The 23,866-nt window shown below is 44.2% G+C and overlaps 1 protein-coding gene across 1 annotated transcript in view; it reads left to right on the top strand.

Annotated features, from left to right (window-relative positions):
• The window catches only part of shisa9a (shisa family member 9a), a 66,613-nt gene extending 43,218 nt beyond the window's left edge, over positions 1 to 23,395 (top strand). The window contains exons 3-4 of the mRNA XM_036132040.1: positions 12,096 to 12,278; positions 21,836 to 23,395. Coding sequence (XP_035987933.1) covers positions 12,096 to 12,278; positions 21,836 to 22,704 — 1,052 coding nt within the window. The 3' untranslated portion in view covers positions 22,705 to 23,395. The remainder of the gene's footprint in view (positions 1 to 12,095; positions 12,279 to 21,835) is intronic.
• Positions 23,396 to 23,866: the final 471 nt, after the last annotated feature.

The raw sequence follows: 23,866 nt of genomic DNA, 5'->3' as shown, positions 1-23,866 counted from the left end.
AGCTGTCAGTCATCCTGGAGGATGAGTTCAGACTCAGACGAGGTCACCTGGGCGCCCCTTAGCCTCACATGGAGGGGGGATATTTTCCATAAAGCCAGTGACTCAGCCATCCTGAACATCCAGGATGCATTTGCATCTTATTGTTCAATTTTTCCTTATTTACACTCTCAGAATTGCATCAGGCAAGGAGGCTTGGGTTCATCTTTCTTCGTTTTTGTCACTCTTGTTATCGTCAGACGTCAAACGGTTTTAGAAATTCTGAGAACATGATCACCCTTTTGTGGCAAACAGGACTGAGGCGTGTTTCTGCGCTGAAACAGAGCCGGAGCCGTGCAGCAGGCTCAGACAGGCAGTCGGTGTGATTAACAGACAGAGGCTGTTTGCTCTATTATTCTCATGCATACGCAATGAAGGGAAACTGACCAAGAATGGCTGCTCAGAGATAATAAGCAGCGGGAGTTATACACTGAAACCTAATATGATAATCTGTCCCTTCAAATTTAAAAGTGGTTTTCCAATAAACCCTCCAGCAGCAGTAACTCTGGGAGCAAAGCCACAGTTTCTGCTACCAATCCTCATCCTTATTCTAGGACATATTGTTGAATTAGTCCTTTCTAACGTGGCTTGCTCCTTAAAATGGAGACTTCAAAACTCCCATTATATGACGGAATTGGTACCAACGCCACAATCTGGCGCATTCAGCACGGCCACAGCAATCCATTTCATGCTAGAATTACAATCTGTTGCAAACCCATTGTTGGGTCCAGCAGGAGATTCGTCACAACACAATGACATTAGATAAATTATTATGCTTTTACAATATTTACACAAAATGGATCATTTATCCTGTTAACAGATGCTGCTTAATGCTTCCCAACTGTAGTTTTAAATCAGCGTTGCAGTAATAACAGTGAAGAGTGGCGCTCATGCAACAACTGGAAAGAGCTCAGTGAAAATATTCCCCGTCTGCTTTGTCTGGCCAGCAGTGAATGAGTGTAATAACGTGACAGCCAAGGAAACTGCAGCATTTCTGACCCTCAGATGCTGATGCAGAGGATGCTGAGACTTTATCAATAAACTCACTTCTGCAGGCAGAATATTCTGAATTGGTTCTGAATTGCATCCTAAGTTTTATAAATTGTGGTAAAAAAAAAAAAAAATAAGGTCATCAGGAGAAATAAGAATCTCTGACTACAAGATTAAATCCCTGCTGTATCGATTTTTGCTCTTAATTATGAAAGCAATACCTTCAGAGTATAGATAAACATGATGCAAATTTAAATCTGCATTTTTATCCTCAAAACCAGCAAATGGACATCCAGGGGAAAAAATCCAGAATACATTTATGAAGAATCGAGAATCTTCATTGATTCTATACCATAGGGACAGTTTTGATGAGACAAACTAACTTATGCCCTTCCTGTTAAGCATTTCCATATAAACACACATATTTACAGTATATTCAGATTTTTTTCTGCAGATCTGTCAGCCCCCTCGCTGCCTAGGCCTGGTTGACCTTTCTGGAACAGTAAAAATATTTCACCTCAGCAGACTGATTAATAAATAAACAGAGGATTCATTCTTCCATAGGAAGACGGTTAAGCTATTAGCATGTGGTGGTTGTTGGTTCTGCTGCTACTGTTTTTGTTAAAAAGGCATTCCTGGACTTAATGCTGTGAGGATTACCACTGCCATGTTCCTGGTGTTTGTGTGCATGGTGCCACTGCTCTTTCCAAACAGGGGACCTCTACTGGAAGAATAATTATGTTCTGTCTGAATATCCTGTCATATTGAATAAATTAGAACATCCTTTTAGAATATTTTTTGGTCTAAAAAGTAAGAGTATCTTTTGAAATTAACCTTAATGCAGGTGCCAAACTTCTCCTTAAACCTGAATTATTGTATTTCCTTTACCGCTATCATGTAATATTCTAATCTTAAATCTCATTTTCGTTAGCTGTAAGCAGAAACTCATGACAGAAATCAAGACAAAAAAAAACAACTAATAATACTCACTGGATTGAGTTACTGAAATAATGTTCCATATTTTTATTTTTTGAGACTTACTTCTAGTGTTCAAATAAGGCAGGGGTTACAAATGTTAACGTTATGACCTTTTTTTTGGACCGTTTTGGCTTTTTTCCCCCATGTTATTCTGACGTCTACCATTGGAACGGCTCTAGGAAAAGAAGTGGAAACAGCGCCCCCAAAATGAAGCTTGTGGCCGAAAAGTGTATTACATCCGAACTGGTTTAGGACCATAGGAAATGAATGGGAAACGGTTTAGGGCTGTTTAGCCTGTAAAATCGTTGGGGGCTTCTTTCAGCCATCTGACAGGCAGTGTGCAGGAAGGACCTGATTACAGCGTGTCCTGGCTGTTAAAATCAGCACCAAGAAATCTGTGTTAAATATTTAGCTTCACACCACAGGAGACTGCAGGCTGCATGTGGTGTGGAGGTAAAATCCTGATACAGACAAATGAAGTAAATGTGTGTGTGTCTGGCTTTTTGAGTCAGGAAATGGCAAAAGGGAATAAGAACTCACGTAGTAATAATAATAATCATCATCATCTGTATTTGTTGTTGCAACATGCATCCCAATGAAATGTGCATTTAACCCGTCCCTCAGGGACCAGTGGGTCGCCTCTGGGCCCGGAGAGCATTGCTTGCTCAGGGACCCAGAGTGGCAGTCTAAGGGATTAGAACCAGGAACCTTGCAGCCTGGGGTTAGATTTAGGACACCACTCTCCCCCCCCCCCCCCCCCCCCCCCCCCCCCGCGCCCGCTCATAGCCCCAGTCAGAGCGATTAGTTCAAATAACTGAAGCTGCAGGGTTGAATTATTGCGTCACATGAATTCTGCGTCAGAAGACATAAATGCTGATAAAAAATGTTTTTTTAACATTTCTGCCAAACGTAGTGAGATTAATCACTGAGAACAAACCAGGATCAGCTGGATTTTTACCATGGATTCCTGCGTTTAGATGCTCAGCTGATGGAGGCTGCATACTGGGCTCCTCCATAGCAACAGGCTGTGATAAGAGGCGGCTGATGTCCGCGGTGCCGTCCTAACATTCCTGCTAATCTAACCAACGTTTGGCTCGTGCATCAAGGCGGACTGGCGACGTAAAAAGACAAAAAGCAAGCATCAGGTGGATGTTCATCATTTTTCAGCTGTTTTTCTCCGGTTCTGTCTGAGAGCTGCTGCGTGGCACGCTGCCCTGAGAAGAAAGGGGAGATGAGATAATGTCCTGCTAAAGCAGACAAAGCCCATTATGAAACGAGAAGCCCGCTGACCTCACGTTGGCCCATTTTTCTCTGGCTATGGGAAACCCGGCAGAGCAGCAGCTGCTTTCACGGCTGGATTGAACTCCTGCTGAATTTATGAGAGCGATGCTGCAGCATCATAATGACACGAGGCCATTAGCTCCGTTTCTCACCAACTCCTTCCAGCCGCCGATGTCTCACTTCCTCTTTTGTCTCACGTTGCTGAAGTCCACTTAGCTTTCAGTGACCTACACTTCCAGGCTGTATAACCCATTAGGAGCTTTTGCTTACGCAGGTCTTATAAAGTTAGTCATTTCACCTGGCCGTTACTGAATTACTTCCATTCTTTCATTTCCGTCTCGTTTCTCCCTCTTTGTCGGTCACGGTGGAGGTTTTTGTGTGATTTGAGTTGGTGCCAGGGCTAATTGTTTAATTAGTACAGACACAATCTGCTTTCGTCGTGCCATTTGAGCTGTGCAGGTTTATAAGGCCCCTCGAGTGCAGCGCTGAGATAGAACAGAGCGTTTGCTGAGGGAAATCGATTTTCTTCTGCACAACACCCTCGTCTGTGTTTGCTGTAAGCCCTGAAAGGCTGCGGCAGCAACACCTCTCAGGGAGGTGCTGAAAGTTTAGAAAGGAGGAGACGATGCATATGCATTGCTGCACAGACAGCGCTGTGAGTACGGTCCTGGCCTCGGCTCGTAAATGTGTCAGATCAGACTATCTTAGCATTTCAGACAAAGATATCCTGATTATACACACAAGGCCATTATTAAAGTATCACTTCATGTATTGAAAAAGCGTCTAAACCAACGAAGCCACATCTTTGGGTTCAGCTTCACAACCTGCAGCCGTGCCAAAACCTGATCTACCAAACCTGCAGAACCAAAACATGCCTTAAACAGAACCTGTCTGACATCATGAAGTAGGCGTGATACGTTGCTCAAAAAGCAGCACAACATTAACCTGACCCTAGCCATATGAATGTCTGGGACATCTCCATAGGAATTGCCTTTATTGAAGGCTGGGCCTTATTAAAAATCCTTGCATATGATTGGATAAGCCACTTGTCTGTCATCTTTATCGACGTGCTATTTCAACCACTCACACCAAAGCTAACCCGTGGCGCTGTGAGAGCGACGCAGGAAAAAAAAATACTTTTTAAAAAAAAAATTTTATGTGTTTGCGGCTCGAGAGGCACGCGTTTTATTGACAGTGAGCTGACAGGAAGAGGGGGGAAGACAGGCGGCAAAGCGCTGCGGGTCGGAGTCGATCCCGGGCCGACCGCGTTGAGGACTAAAGGCCTCCCAATATGGTTCACGCTAACTGCTCCGGGGAAAACAAAACTTGCCAAATCCGGCCAGGAGAAGGGCGAAAACATGGTTTCCACCAACAAAAGCCTTCAGAGGCGTTCTCTGATGTTCTTTTAATGAAACAATATCAGATAGATTGGACAACACGGAAGAAATAGCAGCATCAATGCTAACGCTTGCTTCCTCGATGCGAGCCGCCATTGCTGTCTGAATCAAGTCACGGTCGCTTCTCCACTACGTCACATCTATGAAACTCCAGCCCTGCGACCTGATTGGCTAGACAAAAAAATTGGTTGAAGAAATCACTTCCTATGGGCGATGTCCCAGATGTATGTGAGTGAAGCTAGGCGGAGTGAAATCCAGCTGACTAGAGTCAGGTTTGCACATCATGCCCCGATCTAAAGAACAGATGAGGAACAAAATCCCCAACAGTCTGGAAAGGGCCCCAGATCCACTGCTAAAGAAAACCAAGAGCCACACATGGACAGAACATGGAGAACCTTCCCAGCAGAGGCCGACCCAGCAGAATTAGTCCGAGAGCTCATCACCCACTCGTCCAGAAGGTCCCAGAAGCTCTGCAGACCTCACTGCCTCAGTTAAGGTCAGAGGTCAGGATTCAGCAAGAAGAAAGAGAGAGAGAGAGACTGGGCAAACATGGCCTCATTGGAGATTTCTGAGACCAGAACCACTGCTGACCCAGAAGGCCCGACTCACATGTGCCTAAACTACAAAAGTGGAGCTTTAGAAGGGTCCATCCTGCCATAATTAGAAAATAAACATCCAATTTACAGCCAAACACGGAGGTGGTCGTGTGATGATGTGGGACAGCTCAGTTCCTGCTGGGCCTGGACGGCTCGCTGTGAATAACAGAACCATGCATTCAAAACCCATGAAGATCTAACCAACTGGTTCACACAAACATCACATCTGTAGGGGTGAATACTTTTCCCCACGCCTTACTGGGCCTCACTAAAGTATTCTCATCATCTGACCATTAGGTGGGCGGGGCTAAATTAATTACCAGAACCCATCTGTGTTTGCTGCGGAGGAAACCCTTCAGAAAAAAAACCTGATTAGAACCGCTGTTCTTTGCAACACTTCTCCACCTCTTCATCTTTTCCATCCTTCGGTCTCGGTCATGTGGCAGCATCAGAGCTTTCAGTCGCATGTTTCCTCTGAGGAAGACATCCTTCACGTCCAGAAACAGGAGTTTACGACTATCTGTTCAGACGAGGCCCAGATCGGTTCTGCCGTCACGTTTCTAGAGCAGGCAGCTCTGCAACACTATTGCTCCATCGTTTAGGCCACAAATCTTAAATCTAATCACCACTTATTTAATTAGAGGCCGACTTTATTAGCCAATTATGAAACGGCCATATTAGGATCAATGGAAGACTTCTGTTTCTCCCTCCATCATAACCCAGCACAGCAGCAGAGGACAGAAAATCACTGCATGACCTGAAATGTGAGCAGATCCCAGGAGACGTGAGAACATGCGGGATTAGCTCATCGTTCACAGCCTTTTCATGTGGAGCGTTCAGGTGTCACCGCGACTGCGTGGATGCTTAAGGTGGGGGTTGTGTGGAGAACCTTTGAGCCTGACTCTGAGTTTGAAGGATTAGGGTTCAGGAATCATTCCCAGGAGCTGAGGTGGTTTTCTGGTTCTTCTAGTTTCTAACCCAGGGTCCACAAACTGGCCATTTAAAATAATTTACATTTACACGTTTCCATAAAGTTTGGAATGACTTTATTGAGCTTTGCTGTGACCATAGAGTAATTATAGGATGGGTAAAAGTTGTTTCAACTCATTCTGGACACAGACGCTGCATTAATGACTGTTTTAAAAGTGACGTTTGCAAACAGTAACGTTTTTTTCCAGACCAAGCAAAAGTACAAGGTCTTCAGTTTAGATTCTTGCTGATTCCAAGTCCAGACACTGAGTATTTTATTAGAATGGGACTTACAGAAGGCCCGGTGGCGCCGTTTTATGGCAGCCTCGCCTCCGTCAGTCTGCCCCAGGGCAGCTGTGGCTACTAACACAGCTCACCACTGTCAGGGTGTGGATGGGTGAATGACTAAGACTGTAGTGTAAAGCACTTTGGAGGTCGTCAAGACTAGTTAAAAAGCGCTATACAAGTACAAGCCATTTACCATTTACAGATCACACATAACTTATTTACTGTCATGAATCAGAGACAGAGGACCCTGGATTCAGCCAGACAAGCAGAGGTTGAAATAAAAAGGTGATTACCAGAGCAAAAACAGGCAGAAAACCCAAGCCAACACAGTCCACAGCCAACAACCTAAAATAAACTGGTCAGGCTGGTCTAATAACAAAAAGAGCAAAACAGGTAAAATAATCCAGGGAAAAACTTACAGAATCAGGTTGGGTTACAGGCAGACAGGCAAAACTGAAAACTGGCAGGATCAAACTTACCCCAGGCAGGAAAAACACACAATGATCTCACAGAGTGCAGGGGGCAGAGGCAGGTATAAGTAGGGAAGTGAGCAGGTGAACAGAATTAAACTAATTACCAGATTAGGTGGAGCTGATCAGGGGAAGTGGCTGGAGGTGGAACTGAGCTGGTATGTGAAAACAGTTTAAACTAAAACAGTTCAAGAACCAATCTGGAACACAAAATAAATGACAAGACCCAACCTAAGATGGAATCAAACTAAGACTGAAACATGACACAAGCTAAAAGAGAAAACAGGAACCCAAAAAAAGAAAACTACACCAAGGCAGGAACTCAAACTATGACAATTTACCACTGAAAGAGACTGACCATCAAGGGCAATGAATCCAGGTTTGTTTCTGGAGTACTTGTTGCCATCTTGGTCGTGCTGCAGAAAACTCTTTGAATTCTGTCTCATGTTTAGTCTTGAAATGCTTTATCTAATTTTTATGGTAAAAGGCGCCGTCTTTGCCCCTCTTCACAGCCTGGCTGAGCACAGCAGTAAGTCTGCTTTTTTAATATCCCCCGTGTTTACCTTGAAATAAAACCACAGACATATTCTCGCCCCCTTCTGCTCGCTAATTTATTGCTTCTTTCTTCTTCTTTCAAACAACCTCAAAGCTAGACGCCTGAAATGAAAAGGAAAATCAAGCACAAGTATCCAGTTGCTTTTACAAGCACGAGTAAGAGTAGTTGATGCTGGTATCGTGACGCCACTAGTAACAAGGATTATTGCTGCTCGTCTGTAATTTACCAGATTAACAGTGGAATGGATGGACAGAGTAAATTAAAACGTACCGGGGGTAAAAGTCCCAGAACCCCGAGCTGAAATGCATCTTGAGTCCAACTAGCCTGTCAGGTTTGATGGTGTCGTCTGGACCAAAGTGCAGAAGAGTAGAGAAGCTGCACGTTGGGTTGAGGTGTGATTTAAAAAAGAAAAATAAAGGACAAACTTACAGGTTTATTGGCAAAACAAGGAATCATTGCAGCCTGACTGCTCAGTGTGGCTAGCTGGCTGCTACTTAGGAGGAGCGATCAAGCACAGGTGGACTGAGTGAAGGTAATTAGGCTGCGGGAGAAGCAGGAGCAGGAATTAACAGAACCTAGCAGGAGATGGAGAAAGGACCAGATAACAGGGAGAAATCTAGATAAACCAAGAAAGCACAGATAGAGCTACGAAAACAGAAACCAGATCTTACAGATACAAGAATCTGATTTTGTCTCTCATGCTGTGTCTCTGCTCTGTCTTCTCTAACATAGAAAGTACTCCTGGGTCAATGTGAGCTTCTGTGCTTTCTGTGTCTCTGCTCTGTCTTCTCTAACATAGAAAGTACTCCTGGGTCAATGTGAGCTTCTGTGCTTTCTGTGTCTCTGCTCTGTCTTCTCTACCATAGAAAGTACTCCTGGGTCAATGTGACCTTCTGTGCTTTCTGTGTCTCTGCTCTGTCTTCTCTAACATAGAAAGTACTCCTGGGTCAATGTGAGCTTCTGAGCTTTCTGTGTCTCTGCTCTGTCTTCTCTAACATAGAAAGTACTCCTGGGTCAATGTGAGCTTCTGTGCTTTCTGTGTCTCTGCTCTGTCTTCTCTACCATAGAAAGTACTCCTGGGTCAATGTGAGCTTCTGAGCTTTCTGTGTCTCTGCTCTGTCTTCTCTAACATAGAAAGTACTCCTGGGTCAATGTGAGCTTCTGTGCTTTCTGTGTCTCTGCTCTGTCTTCTCTAAGCCCCAGTGGGTGGAGGCAGATGAGCGTTCACACTGAGCCTGGTTCTGGTTCTGCTGGAGGTTCTCCTCCCTGTTAAAGGGGAGCTTTCCTCTCCACTGTCGCTTCATGCATGCTCAGTATGAGGGATTGCTGCAAAGCCATCAACAATGCAGACGACTGTCCCTGTACTGGACACACCATGAGGCTGTTTTATATTTTCATTTCTGTTGCTTCAGACGTTTATTTGTCTGATAACTGCGAGTTTGAACCTCCTCATGAACATCCAAACTGAGATGTCTGTGTATTTTTCCCACAGTGGTTCTGGTTCTTAAGTTCTTTACTGGCTCTGTGCAACTGAACGTTAAACAACGTGTTTAATGTTCAGTTATTAACGTTTAATAGCGGGGTTATTAAACGTTAATAACTGGACATTAAACACCGTGTTTATTACAGGGGTTGTTAAAGCTACATGGCTGTATTAAAGATATTCAGGAACTAAGTTAGAAACAGTGTTTGTGGTGGAAATGATGTGTGCAACCAGAACTCTTTTTGGATCACTGACCTCTTAAAACTCTGTGACAGACAAGATAATAAACCACGAAAAAGATGAGAAAGTCTGAGTCTTTATTCACGTTGAGGGTTTTTATTGCTTCCAGTCGTGCCTCCTACTGGCACAGCAGGAGCTTAGATACTGACGACCCGTTACTACTCTGCACCACCCCACAGAAAACTTAATTATCCCTTTTTTTGCTCTGACTGAACTTCAGGGAAATCCTCTAAGGATTAATTTGATCTGGAATAATCAGGAAGGAGGATAAACAGAACGTTTCGCGTCTTGCTTGACTCACGCGTGCTTCCTGTTTGTTGCTGGGCTGCCAAAGCAGCAGAAGACTGACGGTAAAATCAGGAGAAAATGGAGAAAAGCAGCATTGGAGTCTTGGTGCGCTGAGATTTATTAAAGCATCTGTTTCTTTAAGTGGTTCGTGTTTGGTCCTGGGTCCAGTTGACGAAGCCTTGATCAGTCTGCAGGCTTTGCTTCAATCGTGTTGCTGAACTGGACCAAACGTGGCGCAGAGGAAGATCCAGCTCAATGCATTCTGTGTTTAATGTATAATGTTTTAAACATAAACCTCTTCCGAGAAGAGGAGATCAGGGCATGATGATGTTAGCACGGCATTTATTAATGTACAATAAGGGCAACGTGTGATCACTGCAGCTGGAATGTTAATGCCTGGGTGCTGGGGGGGTGCAGCTTCTTAGACGTAAAGGTGGAATCACAGCTTTGACTCCATCGGAGCGATTTTAAGACCATCTGGTGATTTTTAGAAACTAGCAAATATTTAAAGGTTGCAGTGATTAAAAATGATGATTTTATGCTTGGATTAAATATTTATTGTGCTGTAATTACACCAGCGATAGGCTAACAAAATGTGGTGGTTAATGTAAGGGAATAACAGGAGAGGTATTTAAAAGTAATGAGTGTAAAAGTTAGTTAAAACACACGTTTGACTGTAATAACAGGTGGCATGAGGTAGGAAAGCTGCATTTGTCATTAATGTTACAACATTTCATAGATCAGATGGAGGGTTAGCCTGAGCCACTGATGGCCGACCTGACCAGCAGGTCTTTATCTTTTTTATTTTATTTTATTTTTTGGTCTTTAGTGGTAGAGGAAACCTGCGCAGACACGAGGAGAACATGCACCTCCACACAGAAAGGCGGCTGCTGAGCCGGGGACTCAAACCCGGGACCTTGTTGCTGTGAGGCAAGAGCGCTAACCACAGCGACACTGTGCCACACAGCTGGAAGCTAAAAACAAGTTTATTTATGGTGATATAACATAAGCTTTGATAGTTATGTGGTAGAAGATTATGTTAGATGTTAAAGGAGCAAACCAAGCCGACCCAATGGTTCCATGAAGAACATGAAGAACAATGGAGTTATTCTCCAGCTGGCTGCAGACACAGAGGGAGATGAGAGGATTTCTCTTTGATGCAGCCCTAAAACCTTTATAAAGACGCTTCCTGCTCAGAAATGGCTCCGCATGGCTGTTAATTCAGGGACTGAAACCTTTTACACTTATTTCTCTTCCTCCCTTAAAATGGTAAAAAAAAAAAAAAAAACATTATGTTGATCATTGGTTTTAAACTGGTTGTTTTGTTTAGCTTGTATTTGTCATTTTTGTACAAACAAGTTTTTGTTAAATATTTGCTGTTATGTTGAGATAATATGCTAATTATATTAAACTGAGGTTATTGAATCCTGTTTGGGTTTCTATTCACACAAGAGTCTTTACACACAAAATAAAACCTTTAAAAGTTAAAACTTGTGAAGCAATCTTTGACCTTTCATCTCCAAAGACTCACTTCAGCTGAATTACATCATTTAGTTAAAATAAAGTCTTAAATGAGGCATTTCTCTCCAGGATAAAGGTTTTTCAGACATTTTGATCTGTTTTTGTTCTGTTTATATGAAAACCATCTGCTGCTCTGAGCTCTCTTGTTAGCTAAGATACAGGATCATGAAACTTAACTGCTTCATTTCCTTTTTAAAAAATAATCTTAGTTAAAAATCCCAATCAGATGCTGGTAAGGTTGAACGCTGAATGTCAAAATCGGGACCAAAAAAATCATGTTTTATTCAGTAAAATGTTTTAAACTTCCCTTTAAACAGTTAAACAAACCTGATCATTGACCAAATGACATCACATAAGTCTCTGATGATTTACTGTTAGCTGTTTTTCTGCTTAGATCAGCAGTTGTTGTTTTATCCCTTATAATAAGTGGACCTCATTTACTGACGTTACATGTAAATGTCATTTATGAAAACATTTTTTTCAAGATTCCCCTAACTATAAATGTTAACTATGGTTAATCTTCCTCCTTTTAAAGTGTTTAAACTCCAAATGTCATCATCAGAGGAAGCGGGTTTATTAATTAGCTACAGCGCTGATGTGGTTTTTAGAATCAGTGAAACTTCTTGGTTCAGGAACATTAAAATGTTTAAAAGCGGCTGATGAACACCGGTTTGCATCAGAAAATCATTGCCTATGTAACATAGCTCCTGCTTCTGCGCTGGATTGTTTCCAGCCGTGTTTTGAGGCAGAACCATGCAGGACAAGCTGCAGATGCAGAGTGATGGCAGGAGGCCATGATTGGATGCACACCAGAAGCGTGGAGCATGTGTAGGATTGATGAAGCAGCAGCTCGTGTGCGATGAGGTTATGTAAATGATGCTGGGCGTCGTCTCTGACCATTGTTCCTGCTCAGGCTCTCTTTTTGTCCGCCGTTGGCCAGCCAACCACGGTGAGGCTCTAACACGATGCTAACCTTGTCCTGTCCTGTGTCCTTGTCCACAGAAGGCGGACAGATTAACAACAATCTGTCCGCAGCGGGCTCCGGCGCTGGCCAGCAGCACCCGTACCCTGGCCTGAGCCAGCTGGCCCAGGCCTACGAGCAGCAGCAGCAGCAGCAGCAGCAGCAGCAGCAGCAGCAGCAGCAGAACATGGATCTGAACAAGTATGCCTCCCTGAAGGCTGTAGGTGAGTGCTTCCTTCTCTCTCACCTTCACTACATCTCTCCATCAGCGCATTACAGAGAAAAGGAGATAAATTTATTGCTCAATACGGGCAGTGAAAGGACTATTTGTTGTTGGGACAACATAATAATTAGGCTTTGATTGATTCTTTGCTTCCTTTCAGTGCGATTTATTGAAGGTTTTGTGACCTGAACACTGAGGGCCGCTGTAGATGTGACTCCTATCAGAGTCTGCATGGCGGGTTCACCTGACAGGTGTTATTGATCGCACCGGACGCGCCGTAAGACACAAAGCGCTCGCTGAGCCGTCAGACTGCTCAATGCACGCCGCCGACGTTGATGAGGCAGCTGCCAGTGCAGGCGATTGGATTTCTCCGAGCTTTATTTGGCAGCGGCCTGACTATTTCACAACCGGCATCGTCTGAGACTGACGGGCAGCTTTCAGTTTGTGTTTGTCTCCTTCTTCGTGCTGGACAGGTAAAAGGCCTCCAGCTTATTTATTATTCAGGCCAGATACCACAGCATCTCCAACCAGGAAATGGACGATGCTTTTTGGATGCTTGACCAACGAATAGAGCCTATCTTCAAAAATGTTGTTTTTCATCACATATTCAGTCGCAACCTGCAAATATACCCAAATATTTAACATATTTGGGTATTATGACAAAGTGGGAACACCTGGCTGAGTTGCATCGCTGTGCAGCGACCAATCATGCTGCGACGTCCGGCGATCCAGAGGAGGAATCGGGTTCAACCGGGGCCAGAACAGCACTTCCCTGACTAGCACTGCGTGATATGGAAAGTTTGGTGGAAGGAGGACCGTGGTGTGGGGCTGGCATGTCAGTCAAGAGTTTAAACCCAGTGAATGAAAGTCGCTCTGGTTCTGAAACTGAGCTCAGGTTAATAAAACTCACTTTTTTAAGACCCTCATTAACGATTTAACCAAACTGAGACTAAGTGTTGGTGAGGAGGATATTTTTATGACGCTCTGAAGATCAGCTGAATGCATTGGCAGATGCTCGGCGTACATTTTTTTCTTTCTTTATTGCATTAAAGTGTTTTGTTCAGTAAAATAGCACCAGAGTACCTCCTGATGTCAGGCTTTGAAGATCAAAGAACAAATGGATTCTCTCTTAACTCAACATTTCACACCTGCATCGAACACGCGGTAAAAATCATCAGGGGAGACGCAGACGGGCCGATTTCCAGCGTGCAGAGCGAAGGAAGGAAAGGCTGAACGGCCGTGGATGGGGCAGCGTCCCTCTGTGACACGAAGCTCCCGCTTCCTTTCATCTCGTCACACAGACGCGTGGAAGCTGCTCCTGCTCTGGGTTTACCAATAAAATCTCTGTCTGCAGGGGAAACAGGGGGTTACAGCGACTGAGCGGCAGGTACAGCTGGTTCTAGCATAGCAGAGGTTTGTCATCTAGTGACGGGTGAGCAGGTTTCACTGCGTGCCTCCATGTTCAGGAGATCAGCTGCTTTATAATTTGTTATAAAAAAAACAGCAAGTAGAGCACAATGGTGGAGGGAATCAGTGTTTTAGACGCGTCAACATTTGTCCCAGATAAAAATCTGAAAAGTGGGGCTTACATTTGTACTCCACCCCCTGCATCAGTACTTAGTAGAACCACAGCAGGTCCGGCTGCAGGCCAGGTGTGTTTCTCCTCACACATAATTAATAACTTATCCGTTCATTTTTAGCAACTTGCTTAAACTTAGTGAAACGGGATGAAGATAATCTGGAAACATCAAGTCTTTGTAATGAATTATGAGGAGATGAACCCGGTATTCAGCCAGACACTAAAATAATGCTTGACCGGATTTATTGAGGAGAAGATGGGTCAGGAAGGCAGACAAAAAAAAAAAAACAATCCAAAATGGTGTACAGAGCAAACATCCAGGTGGCAACAAAAACTGGGACAGACTCAAAAAACAAAAGAACTGGTCAGGTAATCAGAATACACAAAACTGCTGAAGGGCTCTTACCAATGAAACGTGTGTGAGGAGTTCTGGCAACAAACAGAAAACTGAGGAGGGTTTAAATAGACAGGTGGACAGGTGAAACCAAGTGACTTCTAATTAACTAGGAACAGGTGAGAGTGATCAAGGAAGGGGAAGTGACAGAGAGGCTGATGGGACAGAAACTAAGATGACCAACTACAGAGCAAAAATAGCCATAAAGAGAAAACCCAAGATAGAAAGCAAGGCTAAGACTGAACAGAACACAAGCTTTAATCAAATCTAATAAAGACCAGATAACTAAAACAGTTAAGGCTAAACATGAATCCAATACAAAACTAGAAACAGAAACAAACCCTAAGGCAGGAAAGTTAACTTAACCAAAAACAACAACAACAACATCATGAACCAGAACAGAACATTATGGTCTTGCCGCAGTTTCCCAGTAGGATCCATGTCTGGACTTTGACTAGGCCATTCTAGAGCATGGATGTGCTTTGATCTAGACTATTTCATCGTAGCTCTGGTCGCATGTTTAGGATCATTAGCTCCACCCGTCTTCCCATCAGCTGAGAGCCGATGGTCCATCTTTGCTGGAGAATCTCAGCCCCACAGCATGACGCTGCCACCACTGTGTGCCGCCATCAGCACCGAGTGTCTCCTTTCTGCTACATCTTAACATTTGGTCGTATACATGATAATTCTGCTGGTTGTTCTCTGATGCTGCGAGAACCTCTGATACCAGAAGCAGAACATCTGCAGCTCAGATTAAATCTCACACAGCTGGACTCTGCTTACTGATTACTGGACCTCTGGAGGCTGTTGATCGCACTGGATTTTATTTAAGAGCATCTCAGGAAAGGAGGCTGAAACACAGATTAACGTTTCCCCTTTTTTCTTCCTCTGAACAACGATCAGTTTTAATGTGACAAACTGTGCTGAAGGTCAAGCTTCCTGTGAGAGGCTGTGTGTGCAAACATGAGCTGAGCGCGTCTTTGTCTGCTGGCAGAGAGACGAGCTGCAATCAGAGGAACTTCTCCTGCGCTGACATTTTGCCCGGCGGTAACCTGTCTGCTGCGGCGCTTCGCCTCCTGCCGAGGCTGCTGTGTACACACTGCAACGATGATGGGGAGTAAAGAGGAGAGTCGTTTTCAATCCGTGACAAACCAAATTTCCTGGAAGCTCGTGACAAACTGCAGAGAAGGAGGCGCAGGAAGAGGCAGCAGACAGACGTGGTGTTCCTCAGGCTCTGCTTTACCGGCTCGTCTCCTCAGACAGTCACAAAATGAGAATCTTAGCTGAAGGTGGCGCAGACGGCGGCAGCCTGCAGGCCACACAATCAATCTGAAGACGTCTGCAAATCATTTCTACTTCTCATTTTGTCTTGTTAACGGGAAGAAAGATGCTGCACCCCCGTTGTGGCTCGCTCACAAAAAGACAATTATTTTATATGTAAAACTTTTGATCCTAAAGGTGAGCTCAGGGAGCAATTTTAAAGTCAAATCTGCCAATATTAATCTGGCTTCTTTTGAACCAGCTTCTGTGTGTTTACATTCACCACTCCCTCCATAATGTTGGTTTCCTAACCTTTAAGGTTAGGAAACCTTTTTCACCTTCTGTTGCTCCCTAACCCGCCGTGCTCCATGTCCTTCATCAAAGAATCATTTCAGGGCTAATTGTGAACGTCTCCTTCAGGCTCAGACAGGACTGAGGAAAGTCGCCCTGTTAAAGGGGAGTCCCACATGCTATATAAATAAAGTTTTATTGAATTTAATTGAACTCATTACAACATTGTTGGCACCACTTCACTGGGTGCTTTTAATGGTTCTAAACAACGTTTCTCCAATTCTGTAATTTAGCTTTTACCTTTTAACGTCAACGCTTTTTTCTAATTTGTTGATTTCCCTTTTATAAAGAGCTCTGGGGAACTATTCACACCCTTTAGTGAAAAACTGAAGCGCTCAGACATAATGCTGCAGGAGGGACTGGTGCACTTCATGATATATATGATGAAGAAAGGAAAATATGTGGAAATATTGAAGCGTTTCCCCCAAATACTGAAGAAAAGCGTCCTTCATATAAAGCATGTGTTGTTCAATTTCTAAATACATAAAATATTAAGTAGAGCTTCTACATTTAAGTCCAAAACCTATTTATATTATTCCACGTATTTCAATTCATTTATTCAATCTCATAAATATTTGTTTATCACAAAACAAGCCATTCTTCATAGAAATACATAAAACATTCTTCCCATAGTGTTTACACTGAGTTCCTTGACTTTATTTTATAAAATGCCACAGCAGAAGCCCATTTTACTAAAATATTTCTAATATATTTTAGACAAGAAAACATCAGAAGGTTGAGATGCGCTGCTCTGGTTGGATTTCTGCCCCCTTACAGCAAATCTTAATGCACGTTTTGGGGATTTTATAAGACAGGCCAACAAAAAGCAGCGCAGTGAAAGGATACATGATGTGTTTTACATTAATCTATTAAATCTGCCTCCCTTTACTCCTCAGAGCCTTAACAGCCTCCAGTGCAGCCCTGGTGTTATGTGGCAAAATGCAAGAGAAGTCTAAAAACTTCTCCAAAATGCTATATGTGAGCAGCGGTTCTGTTCCCTCTGGGATTATTAAAGTATTTCTGATTCTGATTCTGATTCTGACCCATAAGGCGGCAGCTCACAGCAGTAAAGTCTGGTTGGTGGAGCCGTTTCTACCTGAGGAAAGGCAGCAGGGTGGCAGCGTCCTCTGCAGCCCACACCGTGTTTCCACATGTTTCTGGATGAGGCGTGGAACCAGCACCTCCTCATCTGCCCCCCCCCCCCCCCCCCCCCCCCCCCCCGTTCTTTAATTGCCCCCGCTGCTTTCCCGGCGGCCTGATGAGCCTCGCTCCTGTCAGTCAGTAAGCGACTCCTCCATCCCCCGGGACATTTATATAAGGTCACTTTATTGGATTCTAACAGAAACCACGGCACAGAACCAACTAATGGTCTCTCTTAGATTTACTACTTGCTCTTCTGCGAGTACAAATGACCAATTATGGCCTCTGTGTTATGTACAAATGTTCTGGTGGGTCTCACCGCACTCATTTCTGCTCTAAATTCAAACTACTTCAGTTCTCACTGACAGGACCAAAAGTAAATCCCTTGTATTTAAAAGAAAAAGGAACTCCTTGACATTGTTACCTTTTAGTGAATAACCTAGTGAACAGAACCTGAGTGGAAATCACCTTCAGTGTATTCTCCATCCCTCCTGAGCGGCGCTTTAACTTCTACACAAACAACAGAATTAGAGGTTATTTTTCATGGTGATTAAACCCAGTGGCTGCAGAACCTGCAGGAAACGTTGCTCAACTCTACAAAGACTTACAAAAAAATCACAGCAGACACATTTATATTTAAACTCTGAAATGCAAATAAAGATGTGGTGGAAAAAAACACAACTTCGTCTAAAATATATTAGTAATATTTTAGTAAAATGAGCTTTTGCTGTGGCATTTTATAAAATAAAGTCAAGGAACTCAATGTAAACACTATGGGAAGGATGTTTTATGTATTTCTATGAAGAATGGCTTGTTTTGTGATAAAGAAATATTTATGAGATTGAATAAATTAATGGAAATACATAGAATGATATAAATAGGTTTTGGACTTAAATGTAGAAGCTCTACTTAAGGTTTTATGTATTTAGAAATTGAACAACACATGCTTTATATGAAGGACGCATTTCCTCAGTATTTGGAGGAAACGCTTCAATATTTCCACATATTTTCCTTTCTTCATCATATATATCATGAAGTGCACCAGTCCCTCCAGCAGCATTATGTCTGAGCGCTTCAGTTCTTTACTAAAGGGTGTGAATAGTTCCCCAGAGCTCTTTATAAAAGGGAAATCAACAAATTAGAAATAAGCGTCAACATTAAAAGGTAAAAGCTAAATTACAGAATTGGAAAAAGCACCCGGAGAAGTGGTGCCAACAACGTTGTAATGTCTGCGTTGTTGATGGCTTTGCAGCAATCCCTCATACTGAGCATGCATGAAGCCACAGTGGAGAGGAAAACTCCCCTTTAACAGGGAGGAGAACCTCCAGCAGAACCAGAACCAGGCTCAGTGTGAACGCTCATCTGCCTCCACCCACTGGGGCTTAGAGAAGACAGAGCAGAGACACAGAAAGCTCAGAAGCTCACATTGACCCAGGAGTACTTTCTATGTTAGAGAAGACAGAGCAGAGACACAGAAAGCACAGAAGCTCACATTGACCCAGGAGTACTTTCTATGGTAGAGAAGACAGAGCAGAGACACAGAAAGCTCAGAAGCTCACATTGACCCAGGAGTACTTTCTATGTTAGAGAAGACAGAGCAGAGACACAGAAAGCACAGAAGCTCACATTGACCCAGGAGTACTTTCTATGTTAGAGAAGACAGAGCAGAGACACAGAAAGCTCAGAAGCTCACATTGACCCAGGAGTACTTTCTATGTTAGATGGTAATAGAGGATGATCTGCCTCCCCTGATGATGTCACAGCTAACAGAACACCAGACCAGGTGTACCTTCTATGAAGAGAAAAATGACAGAGAACAAAAAGTTAAAAGCTGAAATAACAACAAACAATGCAGATTGGAGAGCAGTAGGAGAACTCAGCAGAGAGAGAGAAATAGACCCTGATATCCTCCAGCAGCCTAAGCCTATAGCAGCATAACTATAGAGGTAGCTCAGGGTAACATGAGCCACTCTGACTAGAAGCTTTGTCACAAAGGAAAGTTTTAAGATTAGTTAAATTAAATAAGAGGTTTTAAATGTCGGCTTTAGAGAACCGGACATTTAAAGGAAGGTAAAAAAGCAGGACATTTATGGCAAATAAAGCAATAAACATACAGATTTCAGCTAAAAGGATGTTAAAAGCAGCGTTTAAATGTAAACATATCCCGACAGGCTGAGAAAAAGCAGATTCAACCCGGGTTTAACCCTAGGAAGGGTTTTCTGTGGGGCTTCAGAGGATCAGAGGTGCTGTTCCTCCCCCTGATGCAGCGTTTGTCTCTGCGGGTCGCTGCCTCCCCCCCGTAGAGCCCACACAGCGAAGCAGCGGCGTTTTATGTTTCCCCTCACGTACCCTGCTGGATGTTTGCACCGCCGGCTTGACTAGCTCCAGATTGATTCACCTGTCGCCTGAGCAAGTTTGATCCCAGGAGGTGGTCTGGCAGCGACTCGGCGGGTGAGATGCTGCATCCCCCCCCCCCAATCCTCACCCGTAGCCGGGCTCCGCTGTAGCCTCACTCATTCACGATAAACTAGATTTATAGCTACAGCAGCAAAGCAAACTCACTGAGTGTGTTAACTTTATCTCTAAGGACAGGGAGGCAACGAGGAGCTGAGGAGTAATGAGGCGACTGTGAGCGAGCATCGGACGGGGAAAAAGGTCACATTTTGCAGAGATAAGGAGGGACTGTAGCTTGGTGACACTAACTGACAGAGGAGGGAATAAATATCAGGCTTTAAAGCTGACGGCTCGGAGGATAAACACACATCTGAGCAGGAAGATGCCCACACCACCAAACTGGATCTGCTGTCCGTCTGAAACGAGACAAAGTTATCAACAAAAACTGCTTCCTTCAGTCTAAAAGCTCCCAGAGCTGCAGGAAAGTTAGAACCTCCTGACAGATCTGTCCTGTTTGCTGTTTTTATTGGACACTTGAACGCGTCTGATTACATTTATTAAGAGAACAGAGCTTCCCAAACCGGCCTGGCCTGAAACATCATGGCCTCTTCATGAGCAGCCGTCAGGATTCAGGTGAACGAGGCGGGACCGAGGCGGGGCGGGGGGGGGGCTTTGGACCGGGCCTGGGAGGACGGGCCTCCATGTGGATCTACAGCAGCGCTCCAACTGCAGGTTGCTCCTGCATGGGGGTCCAAACGTTTTCAGAACAACTGAACAAAAGTCCAGCTGCCTCCGATCCCGTCTTAGTTTGCCGGCACCATGATCCGGATCACTGAGAATTTCCACAGGCAGGTCGGTTCTGGTAGCTTTTCGCCCCAAAAGGAATGAAACCAGGGTTACAGGAAATCTGCACTGCAAAAACGGATCTAAAAATAACTAAAATGTTCTTAAAGTTAGTGTATTTGTCCTTGATTTGAGCAGGTAAATAAGATTATTTGCCAATGGAATGAGTATTTTGACCTCTAAAATAAGATAATTAGACATCCAGCACTTGAAATAGGATGATGGAGATGAATTGTTCCTATTTTAAGTGCAAAAATCTTGTTCCATTGGCAAATCATCTTATTTACCCACTCAAATCCAGGACAATTACACTAACTTTAAGAACATTTGACTTATTTTTAGATCCATTTTTGCAGTGTGTAAAGCGGTAAAAACATTTTACCAACACCATAACACGGGTCAGTTTAAAGCAGCTCAACCGAGATCAGAACTAAAGTTATTTCAATAGATATCAAGGTACAACATCTAACCTGATAGCTGCACTGAAAAGATCCAGAACCTATTCAGAGACACGGTTCTGTGAATCTGGACTCAAACCTTTGCTTCTCTCATTTTTCATGTTTTTATGAGGCAAAGCAAAGACAGATTCTGGGCTTTTCCTTTGATTTCACTCCTCCAGCAGCACAACAAGCCTCGTCTTGCAGGCGTCAGCAGAGGACCTCTGCTCCCTGCTTGGCCACTTCCATAACAAGAGGCTGACTAACAAAGTTAAAGTACATCCTGTTTGTTATTTGGGCTTTTTGTGGAAGTAAGTCAGGTTTTCATGCTTTGCTTTCTGCAAAAAAGGCAAGATTCATATTCTGTGAGGTTTTTTATAAGAAGCACTTTGACTCTAAGGCAGGGGTGTCAAACATACGGCCCGCGGGCCGGATCCGGCCCGCCGAACAATTTAGTCCGGCCCTGTGGCTAAATGCATTATCATTATAAAAAAAAAAAAAAAAAAAAACATTTTTTTTTCCCCCCAGTGTCCTGTCTGACAATGTGGCAATAAGATGCCACAAAGAGCTCATCAGATTTGACCTTCACAAGTGGACAAGATAAAAGGAAGAGAATGATAAAACAATTATTGAAAAAAACATTTACTTCGTTAATTGAAAATATGCAGTTCCTATATTGTCCACGAGAGGCGCTGTGTTTTAATTAGCAGATTAAGCTTCAGGTGTGGAAAAATTCAAATCATTTCTTAATTTTTATCTGTTTGATGTATTTTGTCATGCAGGACAGTGTGAATAAATGTTTTTCAACATTGTATAATCACTGTGATCAGTTGTTATGCATAATGCACAAGTAAATGTTTAACTGAGTAAAAGTATTGTTGAAATTGCACATACTTTTCTTAAAAACGCTGAGGTTATTCATAATATATTGTGTAAAAGTGAAATTAACTTCATATAAAAATCAACAACAAGTCCACATTTATTAGTTCTATTTAATCTTGCAGTGAGTTAACTCGTGTGGCCCTCTTGAGATCAGATTAAGCTGAATGCGGCCCCTAAACCAAAACGAGTTTGACACCCCTGCATTAAGGTATTAATTTGCTCGTCAGCCGCTGGTTTGCGTCGACTTCAAACTATTTTGTCTTTTTCTGTCCCGCCAGCTGCCAAGTACAACGGTGAACTCTACAACAAGCGGCGGCTGATGGTGCAGCTGCCCACAAAAGGCGGCCTTCCTCTCCAGCCAATGGGCAACTCCCGGGCCTCCATGGGCAACATGGCGTCGATGACTCTCCCCATGGCCTCCAACACCATGGCTTCAAACCCCATGACCTCCAGCCACATGAACCCCTCCATGTCGCAGATGGCTTCAATGACTCCCATGACGTCGATGACAGCCATGACCTCCATGCCTCAGATGACGTCGCTGACCCAGATGACTTCCATGACTCCCATGACGTCTTTAGGTCCACTGACTCCAGAGCCTGTGGCCACCTATGTGACGGAGAGGCCCGGCGTCTCGTCCGTCTCCACGCTGCCGACGGAGAGGCACATAGCGAGCGTAGGAGGCGGCGGACTCAAGCCCAACGGTCAAAAACCCAAAGGCAGCCACAGCCACGCTGCCCACAGCTCCCACAGCTCCCACAGTCACGCTCACAGCCACAGTAGCAAGGCGCCAGGACTCGGGGCTTCTTCCCTGGCACATATGGTGGGGACCATGCCAGGCGGCACTTCCCTGGGCATCTCCAGGGCCGCCGAGACCGCCTTTGGCTCCAGCTCAGCCACCATGGGCCGCCCCTTTGCCTACAGCTCCAACACAATCGCAACTGGGCAGGCGATGGGGTTTGGGATAAAGGGCTGGGACGGGACTGAGACGGTGGGCAGGAGGAAGAGCTACGGGCACAAGAGGCCCCAGTGTACCGTGCTGGAGCCCAACCAGCTCCACAGCACCAGGGGCCAGAGTCACAGCCAGCACTTCCTCCCCACACAGCCCTACTTTGTGACCAACAGCAAGACAGAGGTGACTGTGTGAGAGCGACGAACGAGAGTGATGAACGAGAGGATGCGTGTGGACTGGTGCACAAGTAATCTCTGAGGGGAGGCACCGACTCCTGGGGGGGTTCAGAGCTCCGGGAAACAACCGAGCTTCATCGCCGTGGCGCGTCTGGCTGAACGTTGCCTTGAAAACAGAGCTAACCAATCAGATCACCCGACAGACCTCGATGGTGGCAACGGACAATAAGCGCCCGAGAGCCTCAAGGTGATGTTTGTGCGTTTGTGCCGATGTTGCAGTGTTGTCTCCTCCCTGTGCTGATGAGTCTGTCTGCGTGTTAGAGAGAGGCTGAGATCACACGTCCCCAAACCCGAGCAGCAATATCCCGACTGAAGAGTAAAGCTTTCAGAACCACGGTAACAAAACCAGCGCCAACGTCCACCAACCTTCCTGCAAGGGTTCCTCAGAGGAATAAGTCCCCGTTCTCCACCGTATGTCCTGAGGGCTTTGAGGCAGAGCATGATGATGATGATGATGATGATGAGGATGAGGATGATTGTTAAGCTCTGCAGCAGAAGGTTTGGCCAGTTGGCTGTCGCGGCACCGACGCTGCAAGTCATCATCTGACATTTTCCCCCAAATGCAAAGATGCAAACAATTTAGACATTTGATTCGATTCCAAAGATTCAAACTGTGAAAATAATTCTCCTCGACTCCCAAAAAAAAAAAACGTCAGAAGAGCCTTTAGTTTTAATGAAGTGGCAGCTATTTTAACACAATACAACTGCACACCAAAAGGTTGCTGAAAGTAGATATTTTCATGCTGGATGAGGAATTATTGACTTTTTTTAGGCCTTTACCTGAATAACAAGAGGCAACAGGTGAGCTGGAAGACAAAACTAATTTCCAGTAATAAGGAAATGAGACGTGTCGTCACACACAGAGAAGCATCAGATAATAACCTGGATATGGAAACATTCAGGCTGATTACGTCTCAAAATGATACAGCATACAGTTACAGAAACAGCCCTATAATTAGCCCCATTTTCTGCCATAACAAAATTCTTTTCTGCCCCTAAAATCTGCTAAATTCTGCTTTTGACTTGAATAAATGTATTCAGAGGGGAAAGTTTCTGTCCTGTAATACCTGAGAAGGACGGAGCAGGTAAAGGGAGGGACCTCTGTAGGAGGATTATTTAAC

This window comes from Fundulus heteroclitus, unplaced genomic scaffold (genome assembly GCF_011125445.2).
Source record: "Fundulus heteroclitus isolate FHET01 unplaced genomic scaffold, MU-UCD_Fhet_4.1 scaffold_47, whole genome shotgun sequence".
In the NCBI taxonomy this organism is placed as follows: domain Eukaryota; kingdom Metazoa; phylum Chordata; class Actinopteri; order Cyprinodontiformes; family Fundulidae; genus Fundulus; species Fundulus heteroclitus.
Note: the sequence above shows the minus strand (reverse complement) of the source record. Positions and strands in the feature narration are given on the sequence as shown.